This window comes from Mustela putorius, unplaced genomic scaffold (genome assembly GCF_011764305.1).
Source record: "Mustela putorius furo isolate JIRA1106 unplaced genomic scaffold, ASM1176430v1.1 tig00003845_pilon_pilon_pilon, whole genome shotgun sequence".
NCBI lineage: Eukaryota > Metazoa > Chordata > Mammalia > Carnivora > Mustelidae > Mustela > Mustela putorius.
In genome coordinates, this window is record NW_025421998.1 from 12,441,689 (window position 1) to 12,457,274 (window position 15,586).

The 15,586-nt window shown below is 56.7% G+C and overlaps 1 protein-coding gene across 9 annotated transcripts in view; it reads left to right on the plus strand.

Moving 5' to 3' along the window:
- TNS3 (tensin 3) overlaps window positions 1-15,586 on the plus strand; it is a 200,718-nt gene that overhangs the window by 148,921 nt on the left and 36,211 nt on the right. For all 9 annotated transcript variants that reach the window (XM_045089576.1, XM_013059615.2, XM_045089573.1 and 6 more), the window contains 2 exons: window positions 498-624; window positions 709-792. In XM_045089576.1, coding sequence (XP_044945511.1) covers window positions 498-624; window positions 709-792 — 211 coding nt within the window. The remainder of the gene's footprint in view (window positions 1-497; window positions 625-708; window positions 793-15,586) is intronic.

The following is a 15,586-nucleotide window of genomic DNA, read 5'->3' on the forward strand; positions in this document are numbered from 1 at the left end:
CTTGCCCGTGGTCTTAGGCCACAGGAGGGAAGCAGGAAGAAAGTGGGTCAGCGTGGCCGTGGCCCCCGTGGTGGGATCCAGGGCGCATTTCCAGGCTTTAATGAGAATGTAGTAAGGTAGGTTGAACCCCGAACGATGAGCGCGTCCCCGTCAGTGTTTTCTCATTGTCCAGGTGGAAACTTGGAGCCCAGAGTAGCTTAGAAAAGGACTATTTGGAGAAGTCCTTCTGCTTTTTCTCCATGCCCTGGTCTCATTGCCCACGATAAGGAATGGGTTTTGTCTGTACTCCACCGGGTGCCCGCCCCCCTCTCTGCCAGCTCCACGCGGTCGCAGGTGGCTGGGTTGCAGGGACTCCCCCTTCGAGTTACTGAAGTTCTTCATGGTGGCTGCTGATGGCTGCACTGCGTGTGGCGCCCTGACCGCCATCCCCACGTGTGGGCCAGCCCGGGCCTGTCGTCAGGGGGTGGCCTTCACCTGACTCTCCGTGCCCATTCCAGACGGTGGCCGCCACGTACCCCCGAGACCCCAGTGGGATCAGCGGCAGGACCTTCACACCAACCAAGGGCGGCGCTGACTCTGCCTCTCCCACGCCGGCGTTTCCTGTGTCTCCAGAAACACCGTATGGTAAGCGAGACACTGCGCCCACGTGGTAGACAGCCGCACCCCTTCAGGGAGGACGCGGCGACAGAACTTTGCTTTCTTTTCCAGTCACAACACCCCCACGTTATGCGCCCTTCACCCCGCCAGGGCCGCAGGCGGGCAGCGCCAGTGGTCTGTACAGAGACACTCACGGTAAGAATCCCTCCTTTCCTCCGCTCTGGCAGTGGCTTGTGTGGACATGTTTCCGTGGGCGCCATGTCTCGGGCACCTCAAAAGGCCCGGGGAGTGCAGCCCACTGGGAGCTAACCACGGCCTGCGACCTGCGAGCAAGGGGAAAGCTCGTGGGCGCTCGGGGTGCAGTGTCCATGGTTTTGACCTCCCCCTACTGTTCCTTGGAGCTGGAAGCAGCCGCTGGAATGCCCGCCCCACCCTTTACAGAGGAACTGGGCCCTGCGGGGTCAGCAAGCCTGGCTCAGTGCTTCAGGGCCGCCCAAAACCCCACCCCTGCCACCCACGGTCCTGGCTCTCTCCAGGGGGGTGACGACCTCGAGGACGCATCTGTTGCGGCCCTGGCACATGTCCCCCGTGCTCGGCAGGGAGTTCAAGGGCACGTCGGCCCAGGTGAGAGAACAGCAGCAGAGCAGCAGCGATGGCGCCAGTCGGCACCTCTTCCTGCGGACACCGCCCTTGCCTTGAGTGTCCAGGACAGCCCGGCCTCAAGCATGGGGTGGGGTGTGCGCTTTGAAATCTTTCTTCTCTGCTCCTAGCTGCTTTCTGCTGCTCCTTCTCTGCCCTGGGGAGGGTCTGCCAGCTCTGGGGCATCAGTGAGGGGTCCTCAGGTGCCCCGTGGAGGGCGCAGTGAGGACAGCTGGTGCTGTGTCCGTTTCCCCAGATAAAAACGGATCTGAGTGTCATTTACAGGAAAGGCTGTCCTCCAAGGTCCCATCGGCTTTAAGACCTTACACGCTTCTCTTTACGTGCGGAGCAGTTAACCCACCGGACTTTCCTGGCAGGTGGGGCTGACCCGCGGGCAAGGCAGGGTGTGTGGTGCGGTTCGTGTGTATGTGGCTGTGGAAGCATCACACCACGGAGACGCACGCACAGCGTCGTGTGTCTGTCTTGCATCGGAACGACGTAGGTGCAACAAACACAGGGACACGGCTTGCGCCTCCACTCGCCCCTCCTCCGGGAACCGACCGTGACCCAGGACTCATTTCAGTGTATTAACACCAGCTTTGCTGGTGACGGCCGTGGGACATGGGTGATGAGCTCGAGGAAAGAAAATACCAGAAAGAAACTTCAGACTGAGGAGCAGCCCCTGACTGGGCCTCTAGGCTCACTGTGTAGAGGAGCATGAGGGGAATGTGGAACCTTCCGGAACTTGAGAAAGGCCTGGGAAGGCAGGAGGTCGGCATACTCAGCAGGGGTGCCAGCTCTGGGGCATCAGGCCCGTGGGCAGTGTGGCTGGCATATCTGTGTGTGGCGCACGGTCTGTACACCCAGCACAGCTGGCACGTCCCAAAAGACTTGCGTGTGTGTCCCCACGTGGGCGATGTAGGGCTCTGAGCTCAGATGGGAAAGGCGAACGCGGTCAAGGGGCAGCTGGTGCATCCTAAGAACACCTGGGAGTCCTCTGGATTTTTAATCGGACCGTCCCCAATGTTGTTGGTCCACGAAGGGCTCCGAGACCTACCCACACGGCGTGGACCTCTGAGGGGCCACCAGCCCGGCAGAGCGCGGAGACCCTGCTTGCATGTGGCGGTCCTGTGTGCTGGGACTGCGGCAGCTCATGCGTGTGTAGATGACATTTGCCCTATGGTCTTTGCAGCATGATTTCTCTCCTCCTGCATTCTCATTTTGGGGTTCACTGTCCCTGTCGTCCTGCTCAAGGGTGGGTAAATGGACACAGGCCCAGTACATCGCCCAAGCCACACAGCGGGCAGGGGGCAAGGGGGCAAAGCCGGGACTGCGCACTGGCCAGCCTCTCCCCAGCCAGGTGTGCTTTGTTCTACACCGTCAGGTTGGGGGGGCCCTGACGTGAGTCCGGTCACAGAATAGCTGTGCCGCGCGTAGTTAGTGACCCGCTGAACAGGTTGCCTCATCTGCAAACACAAGAATGCCTCATCTGTGACCGGCGCACAGGGTCAGGGTGGGATGTGCTTGGCATCTAACATGGTGCCTGGCTGTGTCGTTTAGCGCCAGGTGCCACTGTGTGTATACGTAAACCCCCGTCAGGAGGGTGGTGTTGGCCTCCTGGCATGGAGTAGATGTGGCGTTCCCTGTTCCCTCCCAGCGGTATGTCAAACAGATGCCAGGAAGCTGAGCAGTGGACTGGCTGTGGCCCCGAGACCGCGGAACCCAGATGGACCACATCCCAGGCTGTGGAACAAGCTTCCGCAGAGCAGAGAGAATGGGTGCCACACAGGGAATGTGACCAGAAACCAGTAACAGAAAGGTAACAGGAAAATGTCCAAACGCCTGGAAGTGATGCAGCCCCTTTGCAGATAATTCGTGGGTCCAAGAGAAAATCTCGGGGGAAATCACAAAGTATACCAAAGTGAATAAAATGAAAGTAAAATATTTCACAAGTGGTAGCACAGAGCTCAGAGAGAGCTGAGAGGAACACTCATGGCAGTAAACATATACGTTAAGAAAGGAGAAAATCTGAAACGAAGAATTTGAATGCCTGCCTCCAGAACCTAGAAAAGGTTAACCCCAAGGTCCCCAGAAAGAAAAAAAAAAATAATTTATTTTTTAAAGAAGAAAATATTTAAAATACAAACAGAAATCACTGTTTTTTGAATTATGAATGAGGAAATAATAGAAAAAAGAAATTAAAAAAGAACAGGTTCTTGGAGATGATCGAGAGAGTTGGTCTTTCCAAAGATGAATGAGAAATAGGGAAGAAACAAATTGCTAATATCAGGAATGAAAGGGGCCCCTCACTGCACAGCCTGTAGACAGGAAGAGGATGGCAGCGCTGTACATAGTGGTTCACCATGACGATGCACCATGACAACTTGTTCAGTGTGAACTAGGCACTTTGGATGCCCTGTAGCTAGTGAGGAAATTCATCCATGACATACACATTCCCCTTGCCCCCAAAGAATTCTCCAGGCCCTGATGGTTCCACTGGGGAATTCAACCAAACGTATAAAGAATTAACATGAATTCTTCACAACCTCTTCCAGAAATGAAGGGGAAGGAACACATCCTGGTTCATTCCATGGAGCCAGTGTTCCCTGGTACCAAAATAAGATAAAGAGAACAAAAAAGGAACAAGAGGCCATTATCCCTTATGAACAGACACAGAATCCCTTAACCAAACCCAAGGAAATAGAATAATAGTGTATATTAAAAAATTACACACTTTTATCAGGTGGGATTTACTCTAGGGATGCAAAGCTCTTTTGATATTTCAAATTCCATCAGTATCATCCATCGTATTTAATGGATAAAGAAAAAAATAGCCATATGAGGTTGTTTTTTTTTTTTTTTTTTAAAGATTTTAAAATTTATTTGACAGAGATCACAAGCAGGCAGAGAGGCAGACAGAGAGAGAGGAAGGGAAACGGGCTCTCCGCTGAGTAGAGAGCCTGATGCGGGGCTCGATCCCAGGATCCTGAGATCATGACCTGAGCCGAAGGCAGAGACTTTAACCCACTGAGCCACCCAGGCGCCCAGATGAGTTTCTATCAGTAGATGCAAAGAAAAATTTTTTTGACAAAATTTACATCTGTTCTGACTATAAACTCCCAGCAAAATAGCACAGATGGGACCTTCCTCAACCTAGTAGAATCTATTAAAACTGTACAGCTTACACATAATGCTGGGAATTCTATAGGATTGTCACACAAGAAGAGGGGGCACAAGGCCACAGAGTGGAGAGGGAGAAATAAAACTGTCCCTTTTCGCAGATTCATGATTTTATCTATGTGGAAAATTCCAAGGAATCTAGGAAGAAGACCTCCCAGAACAAGTAAGGGACATCAGCTGATTGCAGAACCCAGGAGATGCACACAAAAGTCAATTATATTTGCATTGACCAGCAGTAAATGTGTAAGACCTAAATTAAATATACAGTGCCATTCATAATAGATCAAACAAACCATATGTGTATATATATATATATATATATATATATATATATATATATATATGATGTAAACCTAAGAAAATATGCAAGACTTGTCTGTTGAAGACTCCACAGTGTCAATGGAAGAAATCAAAGATTCAAACAGATGGAGTGGCATACCATGTTCATGGATTGGAAGACCCTGGTGAAGATGTCGGTTCCTCCCAAACTGATACACAGTTTTACCACAGTTCCTATCAAAATCCCAGCAAGATTATTTTTATAGACAAGATAATTTTAAGGTGTATGCAGAGATACAAAGGAAGTAGACTAGCTAAAATCATTTTGAAAAAAGAATAAAGGGAGAGGCATGGATTGATGACTTTCCAGACTTTCTAGGTAACCACAGAAATGAGGACTGTGTGGTGTGGGGCAAGGGACAGACACAAGACCAGGGAAACAGAATGGGAAACCCAAAGATAACACCCACACGAATCTGCCCAACTGATTTCTTTTAGAAAATATGCAAGATAAGTCAATGAGGGCGAAACCGTCCTTTCAACAAACGGTGCTCACCGTTGGAAAAAAAAAAAAAAGAACGTGAACCAAAGTCTTGTATCTTATACTGAAGTTAACTTAAAAAGAGATCATAAACAAATATAACACTGTAAAACTTTAAGGAAAAACACATAGCAGAAAATCTTTGGGATCCAGGCTACTCAAGGCTTAATTAGATTAGCACCCAAAGTGCAATCCATAAAAGGGAAAATTGGTTAAGTAGGACTTGATCAAAACTGAAAGAATTTTCTATAGGAAGAACCTGCCAGGAGGTGAAAAGGCAGACCACAGACTGAGAGAAGATTCTGCACTCAAAATACTCGGCAGTAGAAAAAGAAAGAACCTGATCAGAAAGCCGGTAAGAGCCAGGAGGAGACCTCTCCCTGAACAAGATGGACAGACGGCAGATATGCACACGATAGACGCCCAGCATCATTACCACTGGGGAAATGCAAGAGATCACTGGTGGACCCAGCGAAACGGGTAAAATGAAAAATAGTTTCAACACCGAGTGCTGGCGAGAAGTGGAGGAACTGGAACTCTCCTGTCCTGCTAGTTGGAGTGGGACATGTGCAGCCTTTCCGTGGAGACAGTCTGGCACTTTCCTTAAAAAACCTTTACATGTCAATACATGTGATTCGACGAGGAGCCCTGAGTTTTTATCCTGAAGAAATAGACTGACACTTGTGCAGAATCCTGTACCCCCGTGTTTATAGAGCATCTCTGTGTAATTCCTGACCTCCGCGTACGAATCCAGAATGATCTCAGACTCACAAGCCCAGTGTTGGTCCCACTGGAGGAGATGGGGTGTGTGTGGTTGGAGCAGTGCTGGCAAGCTGGGTGGGGACCTTATCGTACTGTTCTGCCTGCTTCTTTATGTGTGTGGAATGTTATGTAACAAGGAGTTCAGGTTAACTCCGGGAGCCCTTGGTGGTGAATAAACGTGGGTGCGGTCCACACGTGTGCACTCCCACTCACCAGCGCTGTCCTCCTGTTGGTATATGCGCAAGCAGGGACGACAGATCCAGGGATCCCACCGTGGGGAGAACCAGTTGGTACTGGCTGTTCCCTGGTGAGGCAGTCTGGAGCGTGTGTGACGGGGAGCAGTGTTCAGGACCCGCTAACTAGGCTAAGGGAGAAATCTCAAGTTCTGACTTCGTTGCTGTTCCCACGATGGTCTCAGCACGGGGTCAGTGTGACGCTTAACACAGAATCCCTTCCACTGTCTCGAAGATAACGGGGTGTCCGCTGAGTCCTGGTTGGTGGCTACCGGGACAACCCGCAGGACAGGCGTCAGAGACAGGCAGGCGTCTGCTGAAGGTGGGGAAGACAGATGTCATCTGGTCCTGCTGCAGCAGCGGAGAGCCCAGAGCAGAGGGATGGTCCGTGGATGCAAAGTTCCTGAATGGGATGTCAGGGGAGGGGGATTCTTGCTAACCTGGCCCTACAGGATTCTTGCTGCTGGAGGGCGGAAGCCCCTGCGGGCTGGGGAGAGATGATTTTGCAGAATCTGGGCTAAGACAGGGTCCTACAGGGAGAGCCAGCCAAGGCCAAGGTCCAGGCCTCCGGGAGAAGGGGCTCCTAGAACCCTGACTCTGGTGTGGTCACGGAGGGACTCTGTCCCAGGTCAGGCCCACCGTGCCCTGCGGCTCTGGGGTGGGGGGGGCAGCGTGTGCACTCTGCTCCCCCGGCCCATGTGTCCTCTGTTCTGGTTTCCTCCAGGTCCTCTGGCCCCCTAGGTTCAGTGCCAGATGTCCTTGGAGCCTGCCTGGCCTGCCCCCTGCCTTGAGCCCCTCACATCCTCCCCTCGCCAGAAACAAGCCTATGCACTGAACAAGCAGAATAATTAAAAAGCATGCCTCAGGGTGCCCCAGGTGTAGAGACAGATGCTGGAAGGAGAAGCCAAAGTCCTGGGGTTAAGGGGGTCAGTGCTGGGACTGCCCCTCCCTGACCAGCTCCTGCTGCTGTGGGGGTGGGGCCCAGTAAGCTCCTCTCTCAGCACCGCCCCCCCCCCAGGACAGCGAGGGACCTTTAAGCATTTACTCAAACAATCAGTGTTTAAACATGAATTCAGATACTGTGGATTCTCCCAGAGGTGCTGGTACCAGAAGGATTGGGACGGGACGGGGCTCCGGTGCTGGGGCATGTGGGGCCGTGAGCTGGACCCAGGAACGTATGCTTCAAGGTTTCCCGTCTGAGGTATTGAGCCCCCTGAGGACAGAGACCCGCAGCTCTGCCCCACCTAGGACCCACCAGTGCAAGCCTGGGTAGGCAGTGTGTCCAGTGCATGTCTCACCCGCCTGTGTCCCACCCCGGGAGACGGGGGCCCATGGGGACACCATCCCCAGAATTCTCAGCAATTCCAGATATGAACCTGTGATACTGTGATTCCTAGTAAGAAAGACAGATTTGGTCTCTGAGCCCTTTGCTGAGACAGAGCTCCCCAAACCCATGGAATTCCTTAAGGGGAGCAGCAGGAAGGGGTCTCTTGTGATGTTAACGAGGGGATGTTTGGGAAGCACCTGGGGGTGGGGGCTGGTTGCCAGGTGAACCGACCACGTGATGACAGGATGGGACCTCTCAGCCCCACCCCCTACCTCCGGAGGGGAGGGGCTCAGGTTGATTCAGTCACCCAGGGCCATGATTGATCAGTCACGTCCCTGTAATGAAATCCCCACAAAAACCCAAAGGACAGGGTCTGGAGAGCTCCCAGGTTGTTGAGCAGGTGGAGATGTGGGGACCATGGGCCCTGAGGGGGTCATGGGAGCCCTGTGCCCCCTTCCCCAGACCCCTCCCCTGGCGGCTCTTCTGTCCCTTCCTGAATTAACCCTTTGATAACAAACCGATGATCAGGGAGTGAACCGCGGCCCTGAGTTCTGTGAGCCGCTCCAGCGACTTCATCAAGCCTAGCGAGGGGCCGTGGTCTGGTCTGGTCTGTGGCTGGTCACTCAGAACCCAGGTGACAGCCTGGACGTGGGGCTGGCATGGGGAGGGCAGTGCTGGGGGACCCACCCCCGACCAGTGGGTCTGTGTCTCAGGGCAGATGTGTTGGGGTGGAGGTGGATTGCAGGAGCCCAGGCGGCCTCAGAGGGCTGCCTGGTGGAGTGGGGGGAGCCCCACAGGCTGGATGTGGGCGCAGAGCCTTTTCAACGTGCTTCTTGAAACAGAGTTTTAAGAGTTTCAGTGAAGGAGGGGTTCATTCATAGGAGAGAAAGATACAGGTCAGAGGAGCAGTTATGATGAAGTCCCAGAACCTAAGTCAGGTTCGGTGGGGTGAGGTTCAGAGCCGACTAAAGAAAGAATTCTTAAGACGTCGCTGGTGCAAAAGGTGGTTTATTAGAGCACGGGGACAGGACCCGTGGGCAGGCGGAGAGGCGGCTGCCCCGGGTTGTGGGGGTAGGCATGTTATATACCCCACGGTTGGGGGGAGGTGGTGAGGGGATGGGAGGTTTCAACAGAGTTCTCACATGCTAGGGAGGGCCTACAAGGTGCCGGGGGGAGGCCTTGCCCTTATGGCTTGATCAATGTCGTCTTTAGGTCAGGCATTAACATCAAGATAGTTGGGAGATTCTTGGTGGGGTGTTATGATCCTGCTATCATTTACATTCCCTTCTACCTCAGCCTCCTCCAGTTTATGGTGGGGAGGGAGACATTAGGGCTTCAGGAACTGAGAGTTATTTGCCTCTGGAAATTTGTGCTATTGATAAGGTAACCTCCCTGTTTGTAGATCTCTAGGACATCTGTAGAGCAAGGGAGATTCCTGTTCTGCAGGATTGTGATCCCTGCAAGTTAACTATTTATCGTTTTATGGCAGTAGGGGTGCCTGAGGAATGCTACACATATTACGGAGGGGAGCAGGTGGAGAGGGGGTGCAAGGCGCCAGCTTTTGCTCTGTCCTCAGCCAGCCTCCTGCTCCCTCATCAGTTAGGCTGCCTTTTCCAACCCGAGCCTCAGTCTTGATATTCCCCACGTAAGTGGGGAAGAACGGGAATGTTTCATCACAAAATTTGTCTCCGGTGTCCGTCAGCTTCGAATGTGATCCATGAGAGTTTCGTTTAGTTGAGGTGGAATTCACTGAATGTGAAACCCGCCGGGAACGTGAGCCTCTCAGGGGTGGTTAGTGCCCCTGTGGGACCCTGCCTTTGTCTGCTTTCACCCACTGTCCTCTGAGGCTTCCCAGGGGGCGTTTAGAGCCCCCCCACCTCGCTCGGGGGGACTACCAGCAGCAAGAAGAATGATTGATGGGCAACGTTAGTTTCTAGAGGGAGGACGCCTTTATACTTTATACCACCTCCATTTTGTCTTCATCGTTCTGGGGAGCAGGGCTGGTCCTGCTGGGGCCCGGGCTGTCACAGGTGCGGCGTCCCCTCTCCCGTCCTGGGGGCATTCCTGCTGACCAGGAGGGATTCTGATCGCCAGGGAAGGATGGAGCTCATGGGTTTCCCCAGCCTCGGGGTACAGGGGTGTGCTGGACGTGGTTTCAGACGGGCGATGTCTGCCCGAGGGCGTCTCCAGGACCTTCTTGTTGAGAGAGGGACCCGGAGACAGTGCTTGGAGACCAGTGTTTTATTTTTGTTTTAAAAAAAAAAAAAAGCTGTCGTTCTTCAAAGCTTGACAGATTGTAAAACGCTTCTACCAGGCGTCCCCTTTCCTTCCTGTACCCAGCTCTGCTTTTCTTTTGAAACTACGAAGTTCTGATGAGAATGTTTATAGCAGGAATGAGGGCTGGGTGTTCTTCGACCCCGCCAGGGCTTTGCGCCTTGCAGACCCTGCAGGCGAGCACGCCGGCGTGGTCCTGGTGACGCGTTTGTGCGGAGGTGCACGCGTGCCCAGACAGGAGTCTCTGTGACCGCGCACACCCGTGACACCCACTGCAGGCCAGTCTGTGCTGGAGAAGGCCTTCCGGGGACTGCGGACCCCAGGAACCGTGGGGACTGTGGACCCCAGGAGCCGTGGGGACTGGGGACCCCAGGAGCTGGTGTGGATCGCGTACCAGTGCACTGGCCCCTGAACCCCAGGGCCCCCGAGGAGGAAAACGAAGAGAGGAATTTGAGTGTTTCAAATTCTAGTTAACAATAAAGCCCCCCGCGGGCTGCTGGCATCCCTGTGCGGCCAGGCCCGGGCATGAGAGTGTCCATCCGCCCGCTGGAAGGCGGCTCTGGAGGCGCGCCGGGTCGGCCTTCCACATGCCTCACCCCCAACGGGCCAGCCTGGAAGTGTCCCCACGTGAGCCGGCCGTTTCCCGGCCATGGTGAATGCCGCCCTTTGTGTGCTGCTTTGGTTCAGAGGGGTCTTTGTTTTCCCCGATGTGTTCCAATCCGCTCATTTCTTCCCCCTCCGCCAGACTGTTACTGACTCTTAGAGCAGAGTTTCTTCGTGTTTCCCTGGTGAGGGGTGGGGTGTGCACGTCCCCCTACTCGGAGCCCTGCCTGCCAAGTGCAGGACCAGCCCCAGCCCGTGGGGGACAGACTCTGGGGGTCCCAAGCCGCCTCCCCGGTGATCTGTGTCTAGCTGTGGGGCCTGTCAGGACACCTTGTTTTTTTTTCTTTTTTAAAGTTTTATTTACTTGAGAGAGCACAAGCAGGGGGACAGGCCCTCTGCCTCTCGTCCCTGGTTCCTGGCCACGGTCCCCCCGCCCTGAGCCTTTGGGAGTGTTCACCTGAGCCCCTGGTCAGAGAGGGTCTGCTCTGCTGAGGTGTGGAGACACGGTCTTGGGCTCAAATGCTGTCACGTCTGAGCACGTGTCTGCGTACACGTGGAGCAGGGCGCTTAAACGCCACGTGGGGCACTGCCAGTTGGGCCTGGGTCGAGGGGCTCTTTGCTTTGTGAGCATTTACCACGGTCATGCACTACGCGCGCTTCCGTAGAGAACGAGCACGTTGGTAGGAAACAAGGAGCCCCGGAGTTGGGAGAACATTCTGATGCTCCAGCAAAGCCCAAAGTGTGTGTGTGTGTGGGGGGGGGCTGTGCATGAATTTTGTGTGCCCTCAGGGGCAGGCAGTCTGGCCAGGCTTTGGGGAACCCTGACCTTGGGCTGCTGTGAAGTCGCTTCTGCTCTCCATCCCTTCTCTGCAAGAGCAGATGATCAGGCTGGGTCGGAAGCAGCCCAGAGGACGCCTCCTTGGGTGCTGGCGGGAGGATTCATGTCCCATGTGTGTCCTGCGGGGCCTTCCTGAGACCCTGTAGTTCTGTGTTCGAGGGCAGAACCCCTGCTGGAGACCTGCATGTGGGTCAGCGGACATCACGTCTGTGTGGCCTGGAGCCCCCTTTTATAGTCTCTGGAAAGGCTTGTGATCTGCACAAGTGACACCCCCCCCGCCCCCGGTCCCAGCGGCTTCCCCTGCGAGGCTCCCGAACTTCCCGGCTGGGGCCGACACCCAAGTCCTCAGAGCCATCCTGCAGGGGCCCCGTCGTGGGGGTTGGATTCGGCCTCACTGAGGGAACCTGCTGGGCCAGTGGGCACCATCTGAGTCGAGTGCACTGAGGGAGGGCAGCTGGGCATGTCCACACTGGACCTGTGACCCCACTGATCATGGGGTGACCCTGCCGGGGTGCAGCAAGGGGGAGCTCAGCAGTGTCTTTCCGCTGACCCAGGCTCTCTTGCAGGGGGGACAGCAGCTTCAGGGAACCGAGCACGGCAGAGAGGCAGGCTGGGCAGACACATCTCCAGAAGGTTCTTAGGTCTCCGTAGACCATGTCCCGGTTGTGGCATGCTTGTACAAAGTCACACACCAGCGGTGTTCAGAAAGCGTGTCCTGCTTCCCCTCAGCCTCCTGACAGTTGCCCCACGTCCGTCAGCCCTGTAGCGTCTGCTGGACACCACAGGAAGAGCCCGCCCTGGGAATGGCTTCCTGGGCCTGGCTGCACCACGATCACCTTCCTTTCTGTTCAGGGAGAGTTGGGCCATGGGAAGGGCCCGTCCATCCGCCGGCTGAGGCCATGCCGGGCTGTGGGCAGACGTTTCCGACAGATGCTTTGCTGCCCCTGCCACAGACACATAAACAAGCCAGAGGAAGTGCCCTGCACAGACCTGGGGTAGCTGTCCTGGGGCACTTCCTGGCCAGGAGCTCAGAGAACTGGTCCTGGGGGTCCCGGGCGTACTGTGTGAGGGGCCGTGTGAGGGGCTCTTACCTGTCGGCTCCTACCATGGCGGCGAGGTGAGCGGGCTGTAGGGTCACCCTGGGGCTGGGTGGGCGGCACAGGATGGCATGGCTGGCCACGGCCCTGTGTATGCATGTGTGGTCCCACTGTGCTGCTGTGGAGGCCCCGCTGGACTGAGAGCAAGAGATGCGTGTTCTGGGAAGGCTGCGACCCCTTCTTCTCCCCGAGGGTGGGCTCAGGGGGCAGCAGTAGCCTCGGTGCTAGGATTTGAGGGCTACAGGCCCGACCTGTGGGGGAGGGGGGCAGGGGCAAGTGCCTACTCTGTGCTGCACTTGATGGGCCCACAGCCAGGAGGTGCACATCTGCTTCTGGGAGCTTCAGTCTCGAAGGCTGCGTGCCTCTGCTGTGTTCTGCGGACCCGTCTAGTTTCAGGCCACGAGGGATGGAGCACCTGCCTCTATCTGCCTGCCAGGGCTGGTGTTCCGAGCCATGGAAAAATGCAGGGTCATTTGAAATAAGTTTTGAAGAGTGTATAGGAGTTCTTTGCCAGTTTGTTTGGGAGCTTAGCCTTTTAGATGGAGGGAGGAACATGAACGGAGAAGAGGGAGGAGGGGAGGGTTCAGGCCTGCCAGCGGCCTGTTGGTGGACTAGGCCACCAGCGAGGGCCCTGGCTGTGGGTGAGGGTGGAAGGGTGAGGGGTGTCAGTCAGCCGCCCCCAGGAAGACCGCCCCCAGGAAGACCGCCCCCAGGAAGACCCTTCCTGAGCTGGAAGGGTGGGGGTGTCAGTCAGCGGCCCCCAGGAAGACCACCTGCAGGGTCTGAGCTGGAGGAGGAGTCCCGGCTGCTGCCCTAGGACAGGACGGGTGGAGTGAAGGGCTCAGGTGGTGGTGGGGCCCAGTGAGCCGGGTGTCCCCATCCAGGGGACTCAGGTAGATGGGGCTGTGCTGGCCAGGGACTCCGGTGGGTGGTGGAGGCCTCTCCGTTGTGAGCAGTAGATCCCAGGGGATCTGGTCCACACTGGGGGAGGTGGCACTGGGGAGGCAGGTCCTTGGGCAGCAGAGGCTGCTGTGGGGGGTGGGAGGTCCTTGCCCGCTCACTGCCTGCCCCTTGGGTGAGGCTGGCCCCAGGGCTGGACCAGAGCTGGGGAGGCTTTCAGCTGGGGGTTTGCAAGAGGTTAAAGCCGGAGAAGGACTGGAGAGGAAGCGGACCGCAGTGAGCAGGCGGGGCCGGCCCGTCTGGAGGCACCCACTGGGCAGGCCGCCCGCGCTGCAGTCCCGGATTCTTTCCCAGCCGCGCTTTCCCGCCGCCCTCTGAATGGGCCTCCGCGGAGGTGGCCGCCCCTGTCCCGCCCCGACCTCCCCGGGATGCCGGAACCCAGAGTCGCCCTGCCCCAGGGGTGGGGGACACTGCTCACTCACAGGGCCGCCTGGGACAGCCTGCCGAGCGCCTTCCGCCCGGCCCGCGACTTCCTGGGACCTTCCATGGACTGAGCAGCACCCCGTGCTGCCCAGGTAAGCCCTGCTCTCTCCATCCCCCAGCAGCCCACTGTGGGGGAGGGGGCAGGGGGGCGTGCCCAGGCTGGAATCTGAACTCCCCAGTGGTGGGGGAGGGGCAGGGGCAGTGGGGAGAGGGATACAGAGTCCCAGAGCCAGGGAACCAGGCGTCTCCTGTCACTTGGCCGCAGCCCTTGGGTCCTGAGACTCTTCGAGAGAGGCCCCAGCCCCAGCCCCCCGGAGGGAGGGCCCCTCCTTCCAGAAGAAAGCTGTGCTTTGTGTTTGCGGGACTCCCTGGGGCAGAGGAGAGCCTGCTTCACAGATGTGTGGCTTTGGGAGCCCGGCTGCTCCCAGCACAGCACATTCTTCCGCTAAAACCAAGAAAGCACGCCTGCCCGGTTCCATGGCTGCCACCGCCTGCCGCAGGACCCCAGGGAGGTCGGCTGGCCTGGCCTCTGTGGCTGCATCCAGGTGCTGGGCCCCCGCTTCCTGGGAGGAGCAGGGCTGTCCGCCGGCCGAGGCGGAAGGCAGGCGCCAGGAGCAACGTGGGGTTTCAGAACAGGGTTTACTGTGGTCCCCATGCGGCTGGAGCCGGAGGGAGCACGAAGGAGCCCAGGACTTCCACACGAGACCCGCAGTCAGGGCATGCCCCGCTCACGTCGTTACCTTGGGGCGTTGTCAGGGTCCCTGCCTGCCTCCGGGGTCTGCTCTCCTGCCTGGCCCAGGTGAGCCTGCGGGGGGCGGGGGGTGGGGGGCTGGGACCCAGGGTCATGCGTGCTGCTGTGGCTGGAAGGATGGGGACCGGTAAGATGGAGAGGCAGGAAAACCCCCAAATGCCGCTTAGCACAAAAAGCCCTGTAGTCTCTTAGAAAGCGAAGCCCGAGCTGGTCAGCGTGGCCTTTTGGTTCTTGCCGCCTGCAGGTGACGCGCCCTCCCCGTCCCAGCACTGCCGGAACCGTCCCCTCCCGACTGCAGGCTCGCGCGGGGTCCCGGGTTGCCTATTGTGCACGGGAGTTGTTTCTAGTGAATTTCGTGTGTGGGTCGACGGACGAGAGATCGGGGAGCACGGGAATATTGCTGTGACCCCGGAGATGAGGTTCAAGAGTCTGTCTGTTGATTCCAGGGGAGGGTCATTCCCTCCCTCCATGTCAGTGGCCGGGTAGTCCCCCAAGGCCACATCCTACGGCATCTGGGGGGAAGAGGCAGGAGGGTGGGGTGATCTTACCCTCAAGTTCTGACTGACATCTGCCCCTGTGGGGACGGAGCGCAACCCCAGACATCACTGCAGGTCTCCTTGGACCAAGCCTCTTAGCTCACCTCGCCGCCCAGAAGCTCTGTGTCCTTGTCTGCAACGCAGTGCTGATGGCTTGCCCATGGAGACCTTTCCTGAGCGTTAAACCTGGCGGTGCCGACATGCGGCTTAGCTCAGCGCCGGGCGGGCGGCGATCGGTACTCAGCGAGAAGCTTTCTACAATTCTTTTGTCGAGAAAGTTGGCATGCCTTGTAAACCGGTTTTGAGAAATCCAGTAACAGGCCTGGACACAGATAGCCGCCCAGCTGAGCTGGAGGCAGGACGGTGGCCGAAGGATGTTCAGTGACGGGCAGAGGCTGGTGTCCCGGCTGGGACTGGTGCCGAATTCCTCCCCACTTACTTTGCCTCCCGTCCCCTGAGACAGTTGTCACTGCTGGCCTTCTCCTGTGACATAAAGGTAACAGGGTCTCGGGGACAGTAAGAGGTGGGGTCCAGACGACCCCTCGC